Source organism: Mus caroli, unplaced genomic scaffold (genome assembly GCF_978045245.1).
Source record: "Mus caroli unplaced genomic scaffold, Mus_caroli_1 scaffold_1, whole genome shotgun sequence".
Taxonomy (NCBI): domain Eukaryota; kingdom Metazoa; phylum Chordata; class Mammalia; order Rodentia; family Muridae; genus Mus; species Mus caroli.
Genome location: NW_028227256.1, coordinates 149,372,616 through 149,399,602, shown reverse-complemented (window position 1 = coordinate 149,399,602; position 26,987 = coordinate 149,372,616). Strand labels below are relative to the sequence as shown.

At 43.8% G+C, this 26,987-nt stretch overlaps 1 protein-coding gene across 2 annotated transcripts in view; it reads left to right on the top strand.

Annotated features, from left to right (window-relative positions):
• Window positions 1-26,987, top strand: part of CUNH1orf21 (chromosome unknown C1orf21 homolog) — a 201,950-nt gene that overhangs the window by 158,722 nt on the left and 16,241 nt on the right. For both annotated transcript variants that reach the window (XM_021170447.3, XM_021170455.3), the window contains exons 4-5: window positions 13,557-13,633; window positions 19,237-19,297. In XM_021170447.3, coding sequence (XP_021026106.1) covers window positions 13,557-13,633; window positions 19,237-19,297 — 138 coding nt within the window. The remainder of the gene's footprint in view (window positions 1-13,556; window positions 13,634-19,236; window positions 19,298-26,987) is intronic.

Sequence of the window (26,987 nt, the reverse complement as noted above, 5' to 3'; positions counted from 1 at the left end):
GTTCTTTCTTCCAGATATTTGTCACAGCAGCAAAAGTCTATCACATCTGTGTATAAACAGATAGGGCACTACTGCTAGTGGAAAGGTCTTGTGTTTTATTAGATGGAGGCATTTAACCCAGGCTATAAGAAGAGACAGATGTATCAAGAGTGATGGCTGTCTACCAGGAGGGAGAGGTTCCACCCAGGAGGGTGACAGTGTCCATCTTGATGTCTTCCTTACCTTTCATCATAGCCTGGGACGTTGGGCTGGACTTCTGAGTCCAGCCTCTACAGTAACTTGCTCACAGTCTCTGAAAGTGGGGGCACCATTAGGTGATTCTGAAGTAGCAGAGTGGGCGGGTCCTCATTTGGATAAGAGCGGGCAGTACCTGTTGGCACTTCTCCCATCGTCCGTTGACCACCTATAAAGGATACTTGAGAGAAATATTGCCACATAATTATTTCAAGTCGCTCTAGCCTGGTGACTGTAAATCACCAACCTTGGTGGCTAGAGCAGAGAGATCTTATTCATTAAATAATGCATTTCATTAGATAATGCCTCTACATAATGCGAGCTGATGAAACAGCTTAGAGGAAGGAGGCAGGCTTTGATTATATTGTCAATTTCTATTCTGTAGTTGGTTGACAAAATTCCTTACTATTTAGGAACTGGTTCTAATATACGGTGGGATAGGTGTGCGTCTTCTGTTACTGGCTGTCATGGGTTGTACTTTGGAAATGTTTTAATTGATGGCTTTGGAGAGGGTGTGCTCTCAAACTTCTTCCTGGCCGCTCCTTGTTATTCAGAGCTCATTGACCCTTTGTGTTCTGGGCCTTGAGTTGTTTGGACCTGGAAGGGCAATTACAGTTTCTAAGCAGTAGCTTAAGGACATCACCAGGGCCCAGGACTCTGTCCTTAAAAATGCACCTTTCATCCAGGCCCTGGTCTCATCTTTGGATATTAGGACATAAAAGGAAGCTTTGAAAACGAGAGGACTCTTCCTTCGCTATCCTCTTTAATTTAAGTAGATTTAGCTTTTAAAGTACTGCAAAGTATGGCTTGAAAGAGATGTGCATCTGGGGACACTCTTTCACTGTGGATGACAGTTCATGTTATCTTAGAATCTCCAGTTCTTTAATGGCCTCGGTCTTATTCCTCACCTTACATAGTTGTTGTCAGATGAACTGATACAAATTAAATAAACAATAATAGTAAGAATAATGGCTGACATTTACTGAGCCCACTGGGCCCTGTGATTGGATTTCATCTGTATCTAAATCAATTAGAGCCTACGGGTTAATGTGATGACTAACAAGGGAAAAATGCCATCAATACTAGCTATTACTTTTGTTCTTGTTACTGCTTTCCTGGTTTTAAGAAACCTTCAATAAGGCAGAATCAGTGTGTAGTTTTCCTCTGTTGAGTTTTTGTGGAAACATGAGTTAAATATGCATGTTCTCCAGTCAGAAACCAACGAAGAATTGTCTAGGAGTTTATCTTTGGTAGCATGAATCGAGAGAGGGAGCAGGGGAGGGGAAGCGAGGCTGTGCATTAGGCACAAAGACCCAACATGCATGTCTTCTGTTGGTGCCCCTGACTGTTGGACAACACACACGGTGCTATGTGTGAGCTTCCGTGTCAGTAACATTCCCATGAGATTTTGCAGAATGGCGTGAAGTCTCCAACATATCAATGACATTATAGCATGAAGCTTTGGATTCTACCAAAAGCTGTTCTTTCAGCCTTCACTTACGTGGCAAGTTATGGTTTGTGTTTGTTTGGAAAAGAGGATGCCAGATGAGTCTCAAGAGGAACAAGCACTCACTTGTTTTGAACACAGCCTTTGGGGGCGGGGAGTGGGGTGGAGATGCAGTGTAAAACAGTGATGTGTTTTTGTGTGGTTCCTTTGGATGGTTTAAATCCTTTCCAGCAGGTCAGAGTTTTTTGTTTGTTGGGGTTTTTTTTTTTCCTAAAGGAAAAAAAAAAATACCTAATTTAGTCATGACTTTTGGTGGGACCTCATAAATAGCCCCCGCTGGGGAGAGATTGGCACTGTTATAAGGTCTCGTGTAAGACAGACTGGCCTTGAAGTTGAGATACAGCTGAGAATGATCTTCAACATCTGATCCTCCTGCCTCCCCAAGTGCTAAGACGCTAGGCATGAGCCAGCACACCGGCTTAAGCGATGTGGTATCATCAGTTACCTTGAAAGGATAGCATGATGAGTGGCAAAGTGTACCTTACTGGTGGCTTAGCAGTAAGGTATCAAAGTGCATCAAGGGAAGGGCACTACACCTGAAAACGTGAGATGCATTGAAAATACCGGTGATACTAAGTGTTTGAAAACATCAATGTCAGAGCAGCAGTATAAATTATGTCATGAAATTTGAGCATAGAAACTAATATTGCAAATGAAAATTGCTTTTTTCATGTCATGTCACTGTATATAAATGCAGATACATCTGAATTGATAAACTGTATTGAAGTCTAGAGGTTTCAGGCACACCAAGGAATGGCATAGTTAGGCTTGCCAAGACATGCTTTGGAAAAACAAGCAACCTTATCGTCAGGTCCTCGTAGTTGATTGATGCTCGTAAGCCTGTGCTTTAATTTTGTTTTATTTTTACTTTTGACTCAAATAGAGAAGATTCTTGCTGAGTTCTAGAGATAAGAAATGAAGGAATCAGCAAAATGACTCTCTGAAAACTCATTTTTCTCTAGTGTCATGGGCAGTAGGGGGTACAGCCTGAGGAGTCTGTCGCCCAAGGACCCCTCCCGGAAGCAGTTGTAGTCTTGACTTAAGCTGCATGGGAGAATTTTACGACGAGGCAATATGAAGCAGAAGGGATTTATGTGGCTGTTTCTTCTTTAAGAGTGCTGGGGAGATAGCTTAGTAGGTAGCGTGCTTGCCATGGAAGTATGAGAACCAAACTTTGGGACTCCAGAGCCCACATACGCATACATGGTGGTCTCGGTATAATTCCAGCACTTGGGAGGCAGAGAAGAGGGCTCCCTGGAGCAAGCTGGGTAGCGGGACTAGCCATATTGGTGAGCTCTGGGTTTAAATGAAAGACTGTGCCTTAATAAATAAAGTAAAAAAAAAGAGTAGAGAGCACTCCCAAGTCAACCTTGGGCTTCTAGCCCAAATGCACACATGTACCAGTGCCATGTGTGTTTGCGCACATGTGTGCACATGCACACAAAAGAAGAAAGGAAAAGGATAATATACACTTAAGCACCAGCACTGAGAGATGTCACCTGAACAAAGGATAGAAGTGGTTTTGCATAAGACAGTGACATCACTGGAAGCATCAGTGGGATTGTGGATAGCATATTTATGGTCACATTCTAATGGAGGAAAACATTCATGGGCTTTAGGGAACAGTCCAGGAATGGGCAGGATTTCCAAGAATAGAGGAATTCTTATCCAAGGTTTCTAAGCATGAGTCAGGTGCATGATGGGAACAGGCAGCTCAGCGGGGCTAATGATATGAAGATGCCATTATGGTACAGGGCTAGGAAGCCATCATCAGTCAGTCACGTTGGCTACAGCTGTAACATACTCCTGGCTCTCATTAGCCGTCTCACACTATTCATTTCAGCTGGTCTATTCGTTTTCCCTGCTTATCTGGCCTACCTCAGCTGGACCTCGAGGGCATACGGAAAGAAGAGAACGGTGTGATCAAATGTTCAGAAGCCTTTGCTCAGGGGTCAGTTTAGTTAGCCTCGGCTCGGTTTTCATGGATGAAGTCCTAACCGGAAAGTCTCCTAACACTGATCCTCAGTTAGGTGGGACGTAGGAGCACCAGAAGTGCTAGACTCCTCCTCCCCGATGGGCCACCATGCCACACTGCACAGACTCACCACTTTCCATCCACCCTCTGTAAATGCCCCACTCGGGTTTCTTATGGGGACATGCACCAAATTTGGGGGGGGGGCAACTGTAGGAGAAGACAATACGGAAGCTTTGCTGGAAAGCTTCTGTAAGACTGAGCAACTAAACTAATGAAGAAACAAGGCCAAGCATAGCTTCTAAGCATGATGTCAAGATGAATGCCACTCATTTCTGGCTGTGTGCTTCTCTAAACAAGAAGAGAGTAGGGAAGAGGTGTGCTGACTCTGTGTGGCCTAAGCACAGTAAATGTTCAGCATGAAGGGCTTTTTCAGCCTCGTCAATACCTACGACCAGTCTTCCCCTAAAGCCTTGGCTATGAGCACTTACATAATGGAACACTGCCAGATTTGATTATCGAGCGCAGCACTGTTTGGAATCCAGTGACAAACTTCATCCACTCTGTAAGATAATTACAGCACAGCAGATCTGACGTTTATATGAGCTAGAAAGCCAGAAACGGAGTGCTGGGGGTGCTATTAAAACAGGGGTTTCTTGTTGGCTCACGCTTCCGACAGGGAAAATGTGGGAAAAGGGAACTAAATTGAAAAGAAGCTAAATCTCTAGAAGAACTAGAGAATGGTGCCTCACAAATGTGTGCATTTTTATGTTTATATATCAAAGTAAATTTAAGAGTTACTGGAAGAAAGGAAAAGAAAAAGAGAAATCTTTGTTCGCCAGTTCTAAACTCAGCCCTCTCACATGTGAAAGCGTACACTCACTGTATGGGCTGCCTTGCATAGATGATCATTTTAATAGTGTACTTTACATAAACATACACGTGCATTTTGGTAGAAAAGATTTGTAATACAGAGAGACCCTAGGCCGAATAGCAAATGCAATGATGGCCATTGCATCTTCTTTTCCCTACAGAGTCCTGTCCTGCTAGGACACTACCACCACAGAAGTGGTCATCTGGCTCCTTCACTGGCCAATCTCAGTGTTTTCCTACTGTTCTTGTAACTGGGACCACAGGAGAGATTTGCCTTATGGGCCATGGAGTTGGCAGGGTTAAATCTGGAGCTGGCAGGGTCAGGGAATAAATTACATCACAATGATAAGCAAAGTCAGACAGACAGACTTTACTACCTGCATGAAACCAGGTGTGATCAGATGTATTCCCCTTAGGTAATCCAATCCATCCCTTACCGGCTTGAAGGGAATCAAATGGACTTCCTGGCTCTTGTATCTGAAGGAGTCCTAACCGGTGTGGAGCATCCTCTAAGCACACTGTCTTCTCAGTGTCTCCTGGCTCCACTCCTTTGCTCCACTCCACTCTGTCTACCCACGCCCACACTACACAGACTTCCCACTACACCACAATCTAGCATCCTCTCTACCATGACGCTCCTCCTGTACAATCCATCAAAAGGCCACACCAGGATTTCTGCACCAGGCTCCTCAGGAAACAGCCTGCCTCTACTTCTCCTGCTCTGAATAGATGCTTTTGGAACTCATACCTAGTCAGGACTTCCCTGCTTAAAACTCTTCAGAGTCTCCATTATGGTTAATAGAATAAAATCCAGAGTCTTTCATTTCTCTTCCAAGCCTGGAGGACTATGGCAGAATCTCAATTCATATTTCCTTCCATCCCACCCTAAATGCCACATCCGCTGTGAGCCAGGGCTACAGGCAGAGTAAAGAGTGAAATTCCTAAGACCGTTGGTCCTGTTGATGAAGATCACAGTGAATGAGATTCTCACTCCTTTTTATTTTTATTTTTTAAGGAAAAGGAGCAATGGAGAAGCTGTGGTGTGTGACTGTCCATGCATTTCTCTGGGATGCGTGAACGACACATGCATGCCCAGATTGCGTGTGATGTAATTTACCAATGCTAGCCACTATGGTTGCGCGCCCAAGTGCTTTAGTCTGTTCTGAATTCTGAAGGGCATTTTGATCCAGTTTAAATCTGCAGTGACATTTTCCTGTATTTCTATAAAAATTTCACATTTTAATGTAACTAATGGTATTTGTTATATACTGCGTCAGGCTGTTCAGAAAGGGAAAATTCTATCATTAATGTTCTATAATAATATGATGCATGCATTTAGAAAAGCTAGAAATGGGTTAGTTACTAGGGCTGTCTAGAAATAATCCAGTTCTCCCCAAAGCACACTCTCCTTTCAGCATCTCCGGGCTCTACTGTATAGTAGGGTTAAGGTTGCTCTCTCTCTCTCTCTCTCTCTCTCTCTCTCTCTCTCTCTCTCTCTCTCCTGCTGATCCTGGCTTGTTTTGTGTGTCACCTTGTGTCTTGTGTCTTAGTCAGGGTTTCTACCCCTGCACAAACATCATGACCAAGAAGCAAGTTGGGGAGGAAAGGGTTTATTCAGCTTACACTTCCATACTGTTGTTCATCACCAAGGAAGTCAGGACTGGAACTCAAGCAGGTCAGGAAGCAGGAGCTGATGCAGAGGCCATGGAGGGATGTTCTTTACTGGCTTGCCTCTCCTGGCTTGCTCAGCCTGCTCTCTTATAGAACCCAAGACTACCAGCCCAGAGATGGTCCCACCCACAAGAGGACCTCCCCCCTTGATCACTAATTGAGAAAAAGCCTTATAGCTGGATCTCATGGAGGCATTTCCCCAACTGAAGCTCCTTTCTCTGTGATAACTCCAGCTGGATCAAGTTGACACAAAACCAGCCAGTCCACCTTGGCCCAGTTAGAGTCATCAGAAAGGAAGGAGCTTCAGTTGAGGCACTGCCTCCATGAGACCCAGCTGTAAGGTATTTTCTCAATTAGTGACCAACCAGTCCATTGTGGGTGGTGCCATCCCTAGGCTGGTGATCCTGGGTTCTATAAGAAAGAAGGCTGAGTAAGTCAGGAGGAGCAGGCCAGTAAGCAGGAACCGCAACCTCTCAAAACAAACAAACAAACAAACAAACAAAAAAACCCAAGGTTACAGACCCAAAAACAACAGAACCCTTGTGTTTCATCCCAATCCTAGTTATGTTTCTGCTCTGACTTGAGCTTGGAGAACTCAGGGGAAAACAAAAACAAACAAACAAACAAACAAAAAAAACGAGGATCCAAATTTCCTTCATCTTCTCATCTCGCTTATAATGAACAGCAATGTGGAAGTGTAAGCCAAATACACTTGTATTGGCCCTGTTCTTCCCAGTTTCCTTTTTGATCATGGTGTTTGGCCACAGCAATAAAACCCTTACTAAGATACTTTCTCATTTCTTGAGACAAGGCCTCACTCTATAGCCCTGACTGGCCTGGAACTCACGTTGTAGACCTGCCTGGTCTCAGGCATCCTCTACTTTTGACTGCATATGTTTTGTAACCTATTATGGCCAAATGAAGTGAGGACTTAACATTGATGACCTCCAGCGTGAGGAGTTTGGATGTTAAATGGATGTGGAGCCTCACAGCCTGAGTACCCTGCACTGGCTAAGAGGCAGGAAGTAAACTTTCTTTCCGTTGATCTCCACGAGCTACCCTCTCCCTAGCTGATAAAAACATCATGGGCAGAAACTGAACATAGTCCCCACGTAGATGGCTCCCTACATGTGTACGCCTTGAAAACCCTGGAGAAGAAGGGTCTTTTAAAATATCCTTAACTTATAATTGTCAGTAGGACTTGCTAACACTGTAGCTTGTTTCTTTTAATTACCAACATAGTGACTTAATGACTTTGTTCTAAATTTGTTGATATACAATTAAATCTGTTCCGAGCTATTTCCTGTGGCTGTTTAACTTACAAGATTGTTTTAAATGTTTCCCGTCTGCCTTAAAAAGCAACTTCATGAGAAGCACTGGGGTGCCTTAAAATCACTCTGCTCCCCCACCCCCACCCCTGCCGACACATTTGTTTGCTGCAAGATGAGATTTGTGGCAGGATTTTTCATTTATGGGGAAAGAATTGCAAAGGAAGCTGAGACGTCACATTTTCACTTCTTCATCACTAGTAACTGACTACGTAATGACAATGGGCATTTGGGGCTTTGTTCGTGTTCTGATGCTGGTTGGACCACGTTTAATAGCTGCAGCTGACGGAGCGGACATGTCGATATGCCAACACGCAGTAATTCTGGGGAAGTGACTGTGGTTCAGCTCATCACAAGCATGCAGAAGACAAGCTATTTAAAAAGACATTGTGTCCTTTTCCATCTTAATATTATGTGAGAAATCAAATATTTAATGTCAGAGGAGGTGGTTTACAGACTTTGCATTCTATGAAATACACCCTCCTGAGGTGAAATGATTATTTTGTAACTGAATATATTCCTATTTTTCAAATGTGCTTATGTACCCCAAATTTTCTTGATTACAGGACTTGGCAAAGTGGTTTTTTTTTTTTTCTAGTTTCCATGGGTTTTCTGAAACAAAGTGATTCAGATATGGAGGTAAACAGACAGACAGACAGACAGACTGACAGAAGTGTGGGAGAGACACCACCTACAGGACAACCCCTTTAAGCTTTCTTGTCGGGTCTCTTGTGTCATTTCTCCCCACAGGAAGCTGTAGTAGTTCCAGGAACTAGGACTTAGCTCCAGACCTCAGTCTGACCAGTGGTTTCTAAGGACGGGAGAACCCCTGCGCTGGGCATTGGAAACCATGAGGGTTCCTCTCATTTAAGCCCAACTAGAAAAGAGACCCTCACAGCTACCACTGACAGCCCAAGCAAGAGACAAGAGACAAAGAAGTGACTGAGAAAAAGATGTCCCATCCTTCTGTGTTAAAGCCCTTAGCAGGTAAATTTCTGCGAGCATCCGAGCATCCTGAAGATGCTGCCTCCTTCAGCGTGGTGGAGGAGGGGTAAGAGAGACTGTTCGGAAAGTCATTGGCCCTTCTGGGTATTTTCTCCTTCCCTCCGCCCCTCTGGGAGTTGCCAGCTGGGTGGGAATGCTCTTGGCAGCTGCCTTAATACAGTTGCCTTGGCTGTCTTCAGCAACTGAGAAAGGAATGATAAGTTTACTCAGACATGACAGCATGCTCTGTTCCTAAAGAAAGAAATTATCCCAGGCAAAGGAAAACTTCGCTATTTAAATAAGCTTGTCACTACCTGACAGTAGTTTGCAAGCTTTTTTTTTTTTTTTTTTTGAAAATGGATGCTTCTTCCAGCTGATGGAGCCATTGGCCGTGATCAAGGGTGAATGGGTGCCCTTCCAGGTCTCTATGATAATGCTGAGGAATCTGTGCAAAGCTCCAGGAAGTGTGAAGGGCAAGTGGAAGAACCCAAAGTGTGAAGTCATCTTCACTCTGAAATGCAGTGCTCAGATTTGTAAAGAATCGCCAAGCTCTCCTTTTCCAGCTGCACACTCCTAGGCCCGTGGAGCCTCTCTCTCTGCAGGGTGTTCTGCGTGGATCTGGTATCTGTGTTCTAGCAAGCAACCATCCTAGAGAGTGGTGGTGCCTATGTGGACAGAGGAAGACCCATGGCTTCTGCCCTGTCCCCGTGGTCCCCAGCTGAGGTAGGAGGGTACTTAGTTTTTAACACCAGGATAACATTGAACTCTTTTTTTGTCTCCTAAGGGAAAGAACATCTTGGTTTTCTCTTCCTCTTTCCAATTTCATTCCTGGTACAGGTGTCTCATGGCTCTGGGCACACTGTCGGGTTAACACCTTCAGCTGTGAACATGGCTCTCCATCCCTGCCAACAACCTCTTCAGCCACTTTTTGTTTCCTGTCCCATCCCCTCTAAAACTGGCAAAGCACTTTGAATCCCCTGACAGACAAACCCTGATGTACAAGTTAATTAGGTTTCTAAACAAATATAAAACTGGCTTTTCTTTGATAAATGCAGGCAACCAGTGAATATGTCAGTTCTCTGTGTGGCAAGGCACAGAATATCCTGGGGATGCATAGGAAAAAATAAAAGAACAAAGTCTTAAAAGTCAAAATGTAATAGTAAGGTTCCCAGTGAGACATCACTTCACAGCAGCTCCAATGGAAGTAATTGAGAAACTGACAGATGTTGAAGCGGGGATGTGGAGAACCTGGACCCATCATGCATTGCGGGTGGGAATGTAAATCATGCAACTCCTTTATAAAATAATGTGTTGATATGTTCAATATGGAAACAAAGCTTACTGTACAGCCCAACAGTCCCACTTCCAGGAGTCTCCCCAAGAGAAATTAAAACATACTTGTATGTACACAAGAATGCTCATGGCACTGTTCTTTATAAAGCCACAAACTGAAAACAATCTAAATTGTCCATCAAGTGATAGCTAGGTGAGCCAAAGGTGACATATTCATACACTAGGATGTTATTTTTAAATTAAATGAAGTTCTGATATATGCTGCATGTGAGTAAATCTTAAAAGTATGCTAAGTGAAAAAATGCTGTAGCCAAAGCTACCCATTGTGTGATGTCGCTTACATGAATATAGAAAATGCAGGCTTATAGAGACAGTGATGGTGTTGGGATCTACAGATGAAAATGAGGGTTACTTAAAAATGGCACTGTTTGGAGTAACAGAAACATTAAAACTCGACTATGGTAATCTATACACTGAACTACTATGATACTATAGAAGTTTTATGAAATGGGTGTTTACCCCATGAGGCTGTTCATTTTATTTACATAAAATGTACACCATGATCAGATACTCAGGAAGCTTTTTCTATGAGAAAAAGGAACCAAGGCCACGGGTGGTCGGCACAGCCCTTGGGTTCCCCAGCCCTGGGCATCTCACCAGGGACACACAGATGAGACTGCCTGACCTTGGATTTTCACCTTCCAAACTGAGCTACTTAATCCCCTTTTCTTTTTGTAACAAATTACCGAGCTTCCAGTATTTCATCATAGCAACAGAAAGCAATAACAGCAGTGTGTATTGGCCACCCCATCATGACTCGCAGTAGACAGCTAATTTCCATTTTCACTTAAGAATGCGCTCAATGAAGCAATATAAATTTAATTTTATTAAATCCTGTGCTTGGAGGCATATCTTTTTGACAGCATTGCAGTTAAGTAAGAGATCTGCATAAAGCATTTCCTTTGCCTACTCAAGGACAGTGTTCTCCTGAAGAAGAGCGCTTCCGCAGTGATGGAGTTGTTCGCTGAGTTAGCACCTCTTTCTTCTAATGGAATGGCATTGCTCCTTTAAAATGGAGATGCCTGGCAGGCAAACTACTGATGCTCAAACCTGGGAATGTGGCATGTCATTTTCTCAAAAATGAATGAAGAGAGATTCCTACTTCAAGGAAAATAATTGACAGGAGTTTGTTTTTGGTTTTGCTGGTGATAAGATTCAGAGCTTAACCAAAAACTGTACAGTTGAAAAGCTTTGTATCTACCATTATGAACTTGACAACACTCAAGATTCTGATGATATGGGCGGAGGATTCAGCAAATGCATTTTTCAAAATAATGTGAATGAAGTGTCAAAATTTGAAGACAAGTGGTGATTCTAAACATTTGAGAATTTTTGGCCTAGTGACCAACAGTGTGAACTCTGGTGTCAGGCTGCCTGTTCAAATTCCAGTCTCACCACTCTTTATTTATAAAACTCAGTTAACTTTACCTCTCAATGCCTCAGTTTGCTGATCTATAAAGTGGGGATGAAGTGACTAGGAATGTGATATGCACTGTAATCTCATTATGCTAAAGGTGAGAAAGGAGGCAGCAATGTCTCAAGAATGAAAAAGAGGAAGAGCAATACAATGGCTTGTAACTAGAAGAGGTGTAGGTATGACAGTGAGTTAATGTATGTAAAGACTTATGAACAATAAATAAGGCAATATATGTAGATGCTTAGAATAATGTCTTACTCAAAATAAGTTCTCAATAACTTGTTACTACTGGTTTTGGTAAATTGTAATTTGTCAAATAAAGACATAAATGCATAGTAGAAAGTTTCGCTATTGTGCCTCTGTCATTTGGGAGCTGTTCATAACATAACAATTATATATAATATTTAACACATATTATATTTAACAGATATAAGTATGTATAATAGGTTTTTAAGGGCGAGTTGAAGAGGTACTATAATTATGTCGGGTAGTTTTGTAAGTGTGATATAAATAGGTTACAGTCATGTGAGTTGCCAGTTCCCTGCGTCTGTGATGTGGAAAGTGATGATGGATCATTTGAGCTCTAGGAATTTAGGAGATTGAGTGACGAGAGGTCATGCCTGCCCACTTATCAATGTTTAAGAAAGCATGCAGCTTCAGTGGAGAAAGTATCCACACTGGAAGAACCCTGTGTCTTCCACCCTGCAGGGAGGCTTCCTCTCAGCTCCTCTCTAAGACAAACAGAGAGGCAGGTAGGTCTTTTGCTAGGAGGGTTCCTTTACTCTGCTGTCCTGTGCTGAGCACCTTGCGTGATGCTTGAAGCCCTTGTTGGGCAGCACAGCCCCAGTGGTGGCAGTGCACATGGGCCCTGGGCTACTGGAGCTGCTGTGTTAGTTTGCTAATTCTTCTACCTGCCTTGTGCAAGACGCATTAACTAGGTGTTGTTCCTTGTGTACCCCAGGAGAGGAAACAGTGTGTAGCCCATACTTGGTTTTAAATTTATTCTGTGTATCGTTAGGGGGCGTGGACAACACAGTGTGCCCGTGGAGAAAGTTTTGGGAGTTAGTTCTCCTCTTGCACGAGGTTTCTGGGGATGGACCACAAGTCATCAGGCTTGTGCAGTGAACACTTGCTCAGTGACCCACCGTACCCGCCTTATTTTATTCTCCTAAATGTTCATAAGTAACATTAGTTTACTATAAAGAAGGTAAGGTGACCTGTAGGGAAATGCTGATTGTTTTCTTTTCCCAGAACATGAAATTAACCATATTTTTCATTTGTGTTTGATGGTAAATAAGAACCGGTATAAAGGTTGCTGGAATGCCACTGAGTGAGATGGTGTGTCTCTGCAGAAAGACAGGGACACAGAAGAGTCACCCAGGTCACTCCACAGGAAGTGAAGCTGGTGAGCTAGTCCACTTTGGTATCTAGCTCCTAAATTTAATAGTGGTCTCTTCGATTTTGGCCACATTTCAAGTTCTTTAAGGACGGACAGCCTCCTGTTAATGAGGTTTAGAGTTTTCTTTCTACTTTAAAGGGTATGTTTTTCAAGCTACGAGTAAAGTACTTCACATATGTATGTCTCTGAAGCACAGGATGGATGTCTTTTTGAGACAGTATACTTACTGAGACACCAGCACTTTAATACCTGAATATTTCTTCCCCGTGAGGCTGCTCTGCTGGACAGACATAATCTTGTCAAGCTAAAAGCCAAAGACTTTTATTGATCCAGGAGAATCTAGTTCTAAAATGTACTGTAAGCAAAACTATTATTAGTCATTTGTAGTCATGTCCTTGTCCCAGCTAGAGTCTTTCTTATTCACACGCTGTGTCTTAGTGTCTTACACTGCACAGTTTACCTGGACAGGTAGACAATGCCTGTGATTATCCCAGTCCCCTCTTCCTGACACTGAAGCTTTTTGTCCATTCTCTCCCTATTAGAAATCAGTAATTAAATGCTAGGTGCATGCTGTTTTCTAAACAGAGTGGTTGCCTGTTACAAAGACAACTCCTCTTTTCATTACAGTACTTCCTGTTCTGATGTCTGGCGGGTTCTGCCTGTATTGTGTAACACCTTTCCAAGGACCTTTGTCTTTGTGAGGTGTACAGCTTCAGTCAAGGGGCTCTAGTAGATCAGAGAGTTAGTGATGAAAGTGCTTGCTATTGTTAAGACCACAGATTCTCATCTTGTCTCTTACGCTTGTGCTTGCCTTTCAGGAAAAAAGTGCCAGCTCGAACACAAGGCTTAAAACTAATAAAGAAATCCCTGGATTAGTTCATCAACCCAGAGCAAAGTAAGTTCTCTTTCTGTTTTTCTCCTATTGTCTTTAAAACTCCATTTTTATTTATTTATTTATTTATTTATTTTGCCTCCCAGGTAATCAAGGCTTATTATAAAGCTTTAGTAATTGAGACAGTAAAAAGGAAAGTCTCAGAGCATCCTCAGTGCATATCAAAGCTGACAGTTTCAGGCCAGTTAGTGAAATAAATAAAAAAAAAGAGACATAGCTTTGTGGCTCTCATATTGGTGGGAGGAGGCGGTTAATTAAGATGTGACATATACAAGATATAAGATAAAACAAATCTTAGGAGATATACTAATTAATAGCTGCATTCAACTTACGAACATATCTTCATCAGAATATACCTTAGAGGTCACAAAGCAGAGGGTGGCATACAGATGACAATGTATATTTTCCAGAATATAGAAAATAATTTTTAAAATAAAATTGCAAAACCCAGAGACTAAGCTAACACATGAACAACCACTTGACTGAAGAGGAATCCGAGTGGGTGGTCTGTTTGAAAAGCATGTTATTTCATTCCATTAGATTCTCAAAAAACTTGTAATTCTGACAACATAAAAGTTAGCCAGAAGACGAATAAATAATGCTCTCAGACCCTGCTGTGGGTTACACAGCAGTGCACGCTGGAGGAAGCCAGTTTCTTATGTAGTAAAGTTGAAGCCTCCAGCACCGCCAGTGGCAGGTTTATGCCCTTGAGAAACATTTTACATTTGTGTTGGGAGACATTTTAGAATGTCCATAGCAGCAGTTTAGATAAGCTTTTAGAAGAAAAACCAACTGTCCATCAGTAACGCAATGGGTAGCAGTGCTGTGGTGTGCTCTTCTGATGGGGATGCTACACGTCTGTGAAAATGAATGAGGTGGGTACATGTTACACACATCAGGGCGGGGCACATGCAGAATGGTAAGTAGCAGGCTGTTCCTTCAAACTCAAAGACATAAATAAGCAATATTTTGCATATAAGTATAAGGCAAAGTAACAAAACAAAACAAAACAAAAAGCCAAGTTAAAAAAAAAAAAAAAAACATGAAGTTGAACTGGTGACTCCTGACTGGGAGAGACACAGGCTCTCTTCTAATCTGGGTGCCAATTGCATGATTGTTGCTTTTAATATGTAATTTTAAGAGATCTTTAACTTGAAAAGTTAAGTTGTACATTTCCTCAATGGTGTGGGTACTTGAAGATATTATGGCTTCCCAACATATGAACACTCTCATTTTACTAAAATCGTTAATGTCCTGGCCATGATCGTACATGACTGCAATCCTAGCACTTAGGAACGGAGGCAGGAGGATTGCCACATGTTCCTGGCCGGACTGCTCACTGAGTTCCAGGCAAACCAAACTACAAAGCAATAAGCTATCTTAAAAGAAGTTAATTCAATAGGATGCTAAAAATACATAAATAAATAGATTTTGAATCACTTTCTAGATTGTTCTAGTGCTCAGTCCATGTTGGTGATAAAATCACTTTGTCACATGAGATTATTGTTACATTTCTTGAGAGGGTGTTAATCTTTACAGTATCTCTACTTAAGGCTGAGTTAATTCCCAGGAATGCAAGTACATTGAACTGACTGTGATATCAAGGCCATAGCAGAAGAAGCATGTCATTGCTGGGTCGTCCTTGAAAACCTGAGATTAAAACAACCTGCTTGGTGTGGTGGCTACTGGTTGTCAGCTTCACTGCATCAGGAATTAACTAAAACCTAGATGGCAGGGCACACCTCTGAGGGATTTTTTTTTTCTTTTCCTTAAATCATTTGAAGTGTGAGGATATCCACTTCTAATCCAGATCCCTGAGGTGGGAAGATAAACTTTTAATTCAGATCCTTTGATGTGGCAAGATCCGCCTCTAATCTGGGCATGGCTTCTGCCAGATGCCTGCATAAAGGATGCAGAAGAGGGAAGCGTTTGCTCACTGCCTACTTGCTCTCAGGCATCTCACGTGTTATAAAGAGACAGAGACAAAGTGCACCCTTCAGGAGCTTCCCCCACTGGCCTCCAGCCAAAGCCCCCTCATGCTGAGGAGCCCACCACCTCTCAGTAATCCTTCAAACTGTAACTCCCTCAGTGACGAGCTTGGTGATCCGGTGCCCCACCCCCAGAGACCCTTTCCTCTGAGCATGGCTGCACTGAATCCTACGCCTTCACGGCATTCCCTTTAGGAAGTCATTACCAGATCCAAACCATATTATCGCTTTACATTTTGTGGCTGAAGTTCCCCATATTTGGAAACTGTATACATCACTGGAAATGAAAGCCGAATACCTTTAGCTCTGGAGCCATGTTGCCCGTCATGACTTCATTGGATTGCATTGCAGTAAGATTCCGTAGTCCCACTTAGCTGAGAAGCAACAGAAGGAGGTGCAAGGTGATTTTACAGAGCTTTGCCAGGTCTGCCTGGGATATTCACTGAGCTTTGTTAGTTAATGCTCATACCAGTATATAGCTTTTAATAACATTTGGGTCTGGTGAATATTAGCCCCACATATTCAAGCTATATAAACATGTGTATAGTGCAGCAGTCCCTAGTATGTAGAGAGGAAGGATAAGAAAATCAGTGACCTTTGCCTCTCCATCCAACTCACAGTCATCCAGTTGTACATCAGGAAAAGAAGATGCTTGGAACAGAGTTGGTACCCAGGGACTGGTCCTCACAGAGCGCTTTGTACTCTAACATCAGGGAAATGCTTGCATTATGATGCTGTGTTGGTAGGATCGCCACGTGGTAAGGGGAGAGTTCATGTGCATCCAGGAAGCTTGTCTCAACAGAGTAAACATTCTCTGAGATTTTATTCTCTAAAGAAATCTCTGCAGAATTCCCTCTGGAATGAGCCCATGGAAAACAAAGTAAGCCTTCCTCTTTCTGCCTCACTAAAACTGAGGTGATGGACAGGTAACTAGGACCTTGAAGGGGGCGTTTGTTCCTTTGGCGAAGTGTGCCGTAGCCCTCTGGCAGAAGCATGTGTCCGAAAGAGCGTGCATCCTGCATGAGGTTTTGACAATAACAAGTCCCCTTTCTCTGTTCACTTAGTTCCACCAACTGTGGGACGCACGCTGTATTTCAAGAGTGAATCTGCCTGGTACATAAAGGCAGGCAGGCAGGCAGGCAGGCAACACTTCCCTCTCTGTGGGCAGAGCAAACTGAAAGCACTGAGAATTTTGTGCTTGTGTCTCTACACGCATCCTTAGGTCAGCAGCCTTCTCCTTCAGCCTCAAGTTCCTGATACAGAACCCATAATAAGTTCTCTGTGACCACAGCAATGTCGGACACACTTGCAGAGTGAAGATATTCCCCCTTCACCCTCTGTGGATAGGAATGACTGTTCACCAGGTGTTGCTGTTTTCATGTTGTAATCATGAAATAAAGATGTAGATGGAAGTTGGCAACAGCTGTCGATGGTTAGCAGAAGGCCTGCTTATGTATGAAGAGGAGTCTGAGGTCAGGCACCTTACCCGTGTGACCAACCACACTGCCTCTGTAAGGGGTCAGAAGTCACATGAATTTAAATAGCACTCTCTCAGTCAATTAACAAACATTTATTGCCTTGCTGCTACATGCAAAGTAACACATTGCTAAGAAATACAACCAGGGGGCTGGAGAGATGGCTCAGCGGTTAAGACTGCTCTTCCAGAGGTCCTGAGTTCAATTTCCAGCAACCACAAGGTGGCTCAAAACCATCCATAATGAGATATGATACGCTCTTCTGGTGTCTGAAGACAGCAACAATGTAGTTATATACACTGAATAAGTAGTTTAAAAAAAAAAAAAAAAGGAAAGGAAAGAAAGAAAGAAATACAACCAGAAAGTTTGCACCATGAACACCAAAACGCCATTTTCATGGAATCTCTTGGACATTTATCCACACAGACATGTGTCTCTTCTGTTATCCATATGAAGATACACACCTGTTTTATTGTCTTTGCTACCTGGGACCTACAACTTCTAAAAGCCTGGCCGTGCAGCAAACATGGGTGCCAGACGGTTCATGTTCCGCACCCTCGGGAAGCCTGGGAGTCTTGCCTTCACTGCAGACACAGCTGAAAAGCTTGGCTGTGCTGTTCCAAAGCCTGACTGTAAAGTAGTGCGGGAAGGAAGCTGACAGAGAACCTGCACTCTCACAGGAGACAGAACAGTCAGGATCTCAGGAAACTACAGCGCTGGGGCTGCAGGTGATTGGCTGACAGCCGAGGAGCCCGGCCCGTGCTGGTGGCCCTGGGGATCACGGTATCACAGGAAAGTGTGGTGGTTTAAGGCTACCAGCATGGCCACTAGTCAGCAAAGAAACATACATATTTGATCCCTTAGAGTGTGCAGTTGGACAGGTTTGCCTCCAGAGTAGCTCAAACAATGTTTTGACGTTTGAGCGGGTAAAGCAGCGAGCAAGCTGGGGAAACTTGCTGTGGTGCGCACACTTCTCTTCATCCCAGATTTTCGCCCTGCCTTTTAAAGCTGCGTACGAGAGAAGGCCCAGTTCCCAAATAGAACATTGCCTTTATTTGAGCGATTTCATAAAGGATGGCGAAATGACACACTAGGTGTGAAAGTGCTTTGTAAACTGTGAACTGATTAGCAGTGTCGCCGATTTTCGTTGTTTGCCTGCCATAGCACAGCCGATGTCAGGTGCTCACAGATTTTCAGTCTAGGCCTTACACCTAGAGGAGAGCTTTTTGTGGGAGTCTTTTTTTGTGGAAAGCATTGGGGCTTCAGGACACATATCCGTTCCTGTGGCTCTATGGTGTGAGGTGTTATTCTAATGGCACATCACGTGGGCTTCTCCCTACACCTAGCTTAAAGAAACCATTCTAGGCCCACCCTCCACCCTCATTCCCAGCCACTGCAACCAATGCAGTGTGTGTCACTCACCCAGTGCCCTTCACCTCCGAGGAGTATCTGTGCATATTGATAGGTTGGAAGGACCTGGTTAGCACTGAATCCCAGTGTGCCACGCCTTTCCCATCTGTGATCCATGTTCTCTTTGTGTGTTATTCCTGCTGACAGCGCCAGCCATCTAACTAAGCAAGTGGAACAGAGCAAGCCAGCACATGGGCTAAGGGCTACTCAGAGGCTCTGCTCACCTTATCTCATGTTCCAGTGGGATTACGGTGACCTAAAGAAACTGGTCACAGGCAGTGTCAGGCTGCCATTCTGTCCTCTGCGCTTGTGTCTCTAGCTTATACTCATAGTTGGATGTGCCAGTGCTGCAACCTCTGTAAGATCCGTATTTCACACACAGGGCTGAAAATGCCGCATGTTGCATGTCCTGACTTTCTTCTTTTAGAATCCCAAGTGTGTTTTTAAAGGAAAAAAATGGCAAGTCCTGCCCAGCAATATCAGTATAAATAGCTGTAGAATGTTGAATGGAAGTTGTATTCCTTACATCATGAGCAATCATAGATTTAGGAAGCATGTTTACGAGATCAGTGTCATGACATCCTATTCTAAAGTAGCTCTGGGGTATTTTAGTGGGAACGTGTGCAGTCAGGAGCTGTGTGCCCCAGAGCTTCAAGGTCCACCATTGTGTACTTCAGAGGGCGTGAGATTCAGGAAGCATTGGAATAAGCGCTTGCTCTTCTTTGCTTTCCAGCATGCACATCTCTGAAAGCCAACAAGAATTCTTCAGAATGCTGGATGAAAAAATCGAAAAGGTAAGCAGGCAAATAAACTACATTACCTCAGGATGAATGCACTCACTGTGAGGTAGGATAACGATACTTTTGGCCCTGTGTTCTAAATCTTCTGGCAAAGGATTGGACCAAAACTTAAAACAGAGTATATATGGAAATGATGGGATAGAGCCCCCTGCCGGGCTTCTATCCTAGGCTTCTCTAGCTTATTCTAGTAGGTCTGATCAGGTAGAGACCATTGAAAAGCTCAAACCTCGTACTGCAAGGAGTGCTGCTGCCAGCAAGAGTCCACCAAGCACCTCTGTGTGCCTGCCACTTCTCAGAGCTCCTTACAAACATCTTGCACTTGTTTCTATTACTACTCTCTGCTAGGCATAACCTTTTTACCTCTAGGCCACACCAGCGATTACAGGTAACACAGGGAGCTACCATCTGCATGGTGCTGAGCCTCCCAATGTTTTAGTAACTTTCCCACAGTTGCCGATCTAATACAATGCTCCCCTTAAGCTACAGTTTCAATTACTCAAGAGTCAAGTGAGGTCCAGAAACACTAAGTGGAAAAAGTCAAATACTAATTCCTAATTCTTATGTAACTCATAGCTATTGTCGTAATTATTATTCATTGTAATTAACCTTTTACTGTGCCAAACCCGTACATTAAACTTTATTGTACGTGTGTAAGTACGTGTGTGTATATTCACACACGGCCTAGCCATTGTCCAGTCAGCATGCATACACAGGGTGGTGGTCACCTAAGGTGACAGAGCTGGAAACTCCTCCCACTCCGTACTGTTGGAGCTCTGCTGTTACACCACAGCATTGCCTGCAAGTTTGTGGTGATGCCACTGTAAAAACCAACCCCCACTACCAACTGCATGGGAGGGCAGCACGTACACTTACAGCACCTGATGCTTGGTAACAAAGGACATTACCACTGACGTGGGTACCTAAGCCACTTGTAGCTGTTTTAAATGTGTGCCTTCTACTTATAACAAAGTATAAGGTGTTAAGAAATGGTGGCCTTGCCATAGCGACATCTGTCTCATGCATCTCGGGGACCCTAAACAGGCCACGTGAGGTGATTGACCCGTGCCATCCAGGTCTGTGGGAACTCCCTCAAATTGACAAATTGACAAGTGATGTATGTGTCTAAATGGGTCTTCTTCACGTGGCATGTGACTGTGTATAGGAAAACAGAATATATAAGATTTGCCACTGTCCCCAGCTTTAGGACTCTTTGGGAGTCTTGGAGACCTTGTTCCCAACAGATAATAGGGATCGCTGTAATAATCATGGTTGGAATTCCACAGCTTTGACTCATCAGTCTCCACATTGCTTTTCTGTCTGTGTACAGATTTACATGACAGAAAAGTACAAAGTTGATCTATGTAGGAATTAAGCAATAACTTAACCTCAAATACCCCATGTACTGAATGGAGTATGGAACCAGGCAACACTGTCAACTTACAAATCTGACATAACTTATGAACACTATTCTAAAGAGGAATTTAAGACGTATTGGGCTATAATTAAAGTAGCACAGGGCAGTCTTTGAGTTCATTTTTTAATATTTTACCGTGTGTGTGTGTGTGTGTCTGTGTCTGTGTCTATGTCTGTGTCTGTGTCTCTGTGTGTGTGTGTGTGTGTGTGTATGTGTGTGTGTGTGTGTGTGTGTGTGTGTGTGTGTATGTGTGTGTGTGGACAAGTGCATGAGTTTGTTCAGGTGCACATGCATTGTGTATCCATCTGGATCATTCCTCAGAATCTCTCTGCCTTGTTGTTTGAGACAAAGTCTCTCAGTGGGACCTAGAGCTTGCCAGATAAGCTAGCCTTTCTAGCCAGTGAGCTCCAAGAATCCACTGTCTCCACCTCCCTAGCTCTGGGATTACAATTATGTGCCATCATGCCTGGCTTTTTTATGTGGTTTATGGGGATAGAACTCAGGTCTTTGTGTTTTCGAGTTAAATATTTCATGGCTCGTGTGTACAATGGCCATGTCACATCTGGGGGACAACACTTTACAGCTCTCCTCCTGTTCCTCTGGCTCCTACAGTCCTCTGCCCCCACTCTGCATGATGGTCCCTGAGTGTTGGACAGAGGCAGGGATAATACGGGTGTCCCATCTATGGCTAAGCACTCATAGTCTCTTACTCTCAGCCTCCTATTGAACACTAATGCCTCTGCATTAACCACTGCCCACTGCAGTCAGAGCTTCTCTGAGCAAGGTTGGAAACAACACAGTTCTATGGAGATAAACATACATAGGAGGCAGTTTGGCAACATGACCACTTAGAAGAATGTCAATAGATTTCCTCTATGATTTCCCTGGCCGTGGTTTTTTGGCCATGTTTGCAATATCAGGCATGAATTTCCTCCCGGGGAGCAGAGCTCAAATCCAATCAAAAGAATAGTTGGTTATCCCATTAACTACCACCATTGCAGCTGTGGATGCATGTTGCCTGGAATATCAGTATTGTAGCGTGCAGAGTCCAGTGATGGGCAAAACCATCAATATCTTTTTTGCTCCAGCAGCCTGTGTATCACCTTCCATCTCTATGAAAGCCAGTCAGTGGGGAGTCTTCTGATCGGCTCAAGAGTGATGTCTCTGTGTCCTGAAACCAAAGTGTGGTATCTCCAGTGGTAGGATGTTACCATCTCGTTACGGAGGTCTAGCAAGAGCAATAGCTAGAGCCTGTGTTATTTTGGGTGCCTCTCGGTGTTGCCTGGCATTGAAATTTTCACCTAAAAACTGGTGTCTTTGGAGAGCAACGTTATCTGCTAACATGGGGGACTTCTGTGCAAACTCCTTTTAAAAACATCTTAATTAGTTTACGGACTTTCCTAAGGCTTCTTCCTAACTGTAATGCATATATAGTTAGCCCACCCCACATCTCCTTTACCCACCCACAGGCCCACGCCCACTCAGACCTTTATCGTCCAGGGCTCTCCCCTGTTCACTCAGCACACATATGTTCTACTGTCTCCTCTTAGGTTTTTCACTCAAATTACAGGACCATGAGTCCCCAGGCAGACATCACTTTGGTTAAGCCTTCTCCCGACCTCTCCTTTCCCCTCACCTCCACTACCTGCTTGGGCCATTCTTCCTCCAGTATCCCCGTCTCGACCTCATCTCACCTATGTTTGACTATTTCCCCTCCCTATATTTGAAGTAAGGATACTCACACGAGAGAGACTTACTTTTACTTTTTGTGGCCGTTTCATCTGGACATCTCTCCCTGAAAATCCTGCCTCATAGTTACGCTGTTTAGTGCAAGATAGAAGATGCTCTTGCGTTTGTAACTATTTCAGAGTAGCACAGTTTCCAAAGCTGGCCTGGGAAAGCGTAAGCTCATAGTCTCCTGTCTCTCGGGAAAAGCAGCAGCTGCCACCAGTGTGGAGCTAGGGGTGGAGAAGGAGCTTCGGGCGGAGCTCCTTGCCCAGAGAGAAATACTGTAAGTGTGTATCTTTGTTTTCAGTAAAATATTGGCATATGTCTGACTTGACATTGAAAACTTCATTTCAGATCAATTACCAAACTTCACATATTGGTTCCAAAGATGCTCAGTGTGCTGATATCATTGTGTTTAGTAAAGAGAGGCAAAAAGAGAAATATGTTGTTTCTACTATGATAAAGATCTTTTGTTTTTCTATTTACCTAGCTTTTTCCACTACTAGTTTGGTGGGGATTTGGTTTGATTTGGTTTGGCTTTTGGGTTTTTTTGGTGATTAAAAATTTGGCCTAGCAGTTCAGGGTAGATTGGAAAAACTGAAACCTGGATTTTTAAGTTATGTTTTTTTCAAACATTTATGAGCTCTGGCAAGGCATTAAAATGATCTCGTCCCTTCTCAGCAAATCCCTGTCACTGAAACGCTGTCTCCTCTATGCATTGCTCCTATATGAAAGCGCCTAGGAGAAAACATGACATCTTTGTCACAACAGGAACACCGCTTTTGATTTTACCATGTGTGGGGTGTACTCCTTGTCCCTAGACAAGGAGTATTTAAGTTCCACATGAACAATGTGCCCACTATTGGGGACCTTTGCCTTTTCTTTGTTTGTCTTCTTTTGGTTTGGTAGTGATAACCAAACCCAGAGCCTCATACACGGTGCCTGCTGGGCCGGTGATCTGCTTCTGTGCTGTGCCCCAAGCCCAAACATATGTAATGTAAAAGAAAGCTGTTACTCCCTCCCGCCCGCTGGGTGCACCCTTGGTTTCTACAGATGGTGCCCTGACCTGTGGACCATGTCTTTCTGGTCCTCCTCTCTTCTCTAAAATTCATCCCTTTGCATCGGCTGTCCTAAGTCCTGTTTGAAGCGTTATGCATCCAAAACTCAGTGAACGTGTCTGGCTCAGTGAGGTTCTAGCTATCATTTATATAACCAAAAGTTAACTTGAGTTCTTCCGCGTAATTTTCCTGGGCTTTTAAAACATTGCTAAGAATTATTTTTGGTCGATACAAGCACGAAGACAACTATAAAACAGCTCACATCATCTTTGGATGTTTTGGTTTTAGAGTTTATTCAATCATTTTTGCCTGGAGCTTTGCGCTAAGAATCATGCTGAGAAGTTTGGAGCTGATGAAAGTTTGTCTCTTCCAGAAATGTCCAAGAACTCCTTTTCTCTCGCTAGTTGTACAAAGCAGCCCTGTGGGTAAAGCCTGGCTTCCCTTAACTCATTCGTTGTGTTTCCTAGATTGTGTCAGGCGTGGTTTGAAGTTTACCTCTCCGTCCTCCTCTGGACCAAACAATAACTTGCACCCCTCAAAACAAGTGTGAAAGCACACTAGGGTACCAGCCCGAGACCTGCCAGTTTGTCTGTATAGGAAAACTCACCGTGTGTATCCGTCTGCTCTCTCTCATCAGGACTATAGCTGACCATCATACACAGTTAGGAACATGGTCTTCTAAGAGCTTACTAGTGTTCCCTTCCCTGGTACACTTAACACACTGATTTGGCATCAGCAAGCTTCAGCTTTCAAATCCCTCTCCTCTATTACCTTAACCCTTGGCTTCATTTATTTTATATCTCTATATAACATCCCAACTCCCACGCGGTGAGAGGCTGACTTGGAGGGGGCGGGAGTTATCAGTTCTTTTTAAATTATATTTATAGCTAGTCTTCAGAATAATGGTTTCCTTATGACATTATACACTTACGCATAGACATTACTCTCCCTAACCCATTAATTCATTTTAAAGTGAGTTCCTCGGGGTAGGGCAGATGGTCCGGTGGTAACGTTGTCCCTGCATAAGCCTGAGGACCTGAGTTCAGAGCCCCAGTCCCCATATAAAAAGCCAAGCATGGCAGTGCACACCTACAACAGCAGCACTAAAAGGAGCAGACTGTGGAGCTCAGTAGTCAGCCAGTCACCAAGGCAGTGAGCCCTGGCTTCAGTGAGACCCGCGTCAGAATGAGGCGGTGAGCAGTAACCTCAGGTGAGCCCACTCACACACATTTACACAAACATGCACAGGGGATGGGGGGGACGACACACAGTGTGAATTTAACACGGAACTCTTTTGCTGGTGGCAGACACCCCCATTCCGTTAGGCCCCTGTTGTCCCAAGCTACAACTGCCCGTACTGAACACAACCTTTGCTCCACAAGTCAGATACTGAGACCTTAAAACATTCTCCACATTTGGGAGAGTTTTGGAGACCCTAGGTACCATTTCCCTAGGCCAGCTCAGAGGAGGTTCTGGCCCCACCCTATTGTTGGGGCTAAGTGAAGACGGTGGACTTAGAGGAGCTTTACAGTCTGCTCTGCTTCCCTTTGTCCCTAGGGCGGTTAATAAACTGGACTAACGGGCACCACAGACTCATGTAGGATTAGCCTTGCTTTGGCTGTTGAGACAGGAATTCATGCTGTAGTCCAGTCTGGTCTAGAACTCACTGTGTGCTCCAGGGTAGCATCAAACTCACAGCAATTCTCCTGCCTCAGCCTCCCAAGTGCTGGGGTTACAGGTGCACACTACTGTGCCCAACTTTGCTTTGGTTTAGGTAATTAAGTTGGGTGGGTGGGGTGGTGAGGAGGACCTGGGAGGAATTAGGGAAGAGGGAAAAGCATCAAAATATAAAATCTGAAAGTATTAATAAAACAAGCAAAAATCTTTATAAAGACTGTCCCTGTTAAAATATGCATCCTATCAAATACACAGACTCCATGGAGTCTATCCATGGGCCCCAGTTCCTGATGTTGCAGTTCACTGCTGCGGATCTTACAGAGTACAGTCAGTGCCTCAGAACTGAGCATGTAGGACCCTGGCAGTGGTCTGATGTGTGGGTATCGTTGACTTTCGGATGCAGTGTCCTTTGAGTGAGAAATGCACCCTTTAGGCTCATGTGTTTGAACACTTTGTCTTCAGTGGGTGGAGCAGTTTGGGGAGATTGTGGAACCTTTACGAGGCGGAGCCTTGCTGGGGAGGTATGTCACTGGGTCAGGCTTGGGGGTCTGTAGCCTCCTTCTGCTCCCTGTTCTGGACTCCGCTTCCTGTGAGTGGATAAAAATGTGATCATCCAGCTTCTTGCACCTGGCTGTTGCCATACTTCCCTGCCATGATGAATGTTTCCCCTCGAACCATGAGCCAGAATCAACCCTTATTGCCAAAGTTGTTCTTGATCATGGTGTTATATCACAGCAATAGAAAAGTAACCAGTGTAGAAGGGTTAGGAAGCAATGGAAAGTCCTCCCAAAGAAAGGCAGAAGAAACCCATTCTTCCTTCCTTCCCCACTTCCCTTCATTCTTCTACCTAAAAGTCTCCTTCTAAATCCCTCACACTCTTACATGATTTTGAGACTTTGGCTCTCTTTCTTGGAATTACTCAAGGAAATAAATGTCTAAAGAAGAGCAGCATATGAACTTGAAATCGGTTGGTTTTTAAGATGCAATTTTGTTTATTGTAGGGACCTCTTCCCATGGAATGGCCATTTATTTATACTTAGAAAGTATGAAGATTCGTGAAGGGCCTGATTTCCATGCACTCAAAACTACACTGATTGGTAAGAAAGAATATGGCAGGCAGAGGCAGGCGGATTTCTGAGTTCCAGGACAGCCAGGGCTATACAGAGAAACCCTGTCTTGAAAAAAAAACAAAAAAACAAAAAAACAAAAAAAGCAAACAATGTAATTTTGCCGGGCGGTGGTGGCACATGCCTTTAATCCCAGCACTTGGGAGGCAGAAGCAGGCGATTTCTGAGTTCGATGCCAGCCTGGTCTACAAAGTGAGTTCCAGGACAGCCAGGACTACACAGAGAAACCCTGTCTAGGAGCAAAAAAAAAAAAAAAGAATAGGGCAAATCCAAGTGTATGAGGTTAATTCAAGGACTTTTGTCTATCAGATCAGGTCAGTATGGCCCATGCCCAGGGGCACTGCATCGGGTGTCAGATGAAGCACACTGTTTGCCTGATGCAGTCATGAATATGATGCTGAGCTCTAGGTGAATAATCCTCTTAGGGACAGATAGTCTCTGAGCTGCTGGAGAACCAGATACAGTGTTTCACCCATGCAGCTTATGAGACCTGCTTTACTTTCAGGCAGTGTGTTTAAAGGCTCCTTCCATGCCTGAGACTAATGAGAAAGCATGGGGCTATTGTGTACAGCCTAAAAAATGTCACAGGGCCGCAAAAGGCGTCATGGCGAATGTCAATTGGAAATGGGCTTGGCTGCCATGATCATTGTATAGAACAATTTCCTGCAGGACTGGAGATA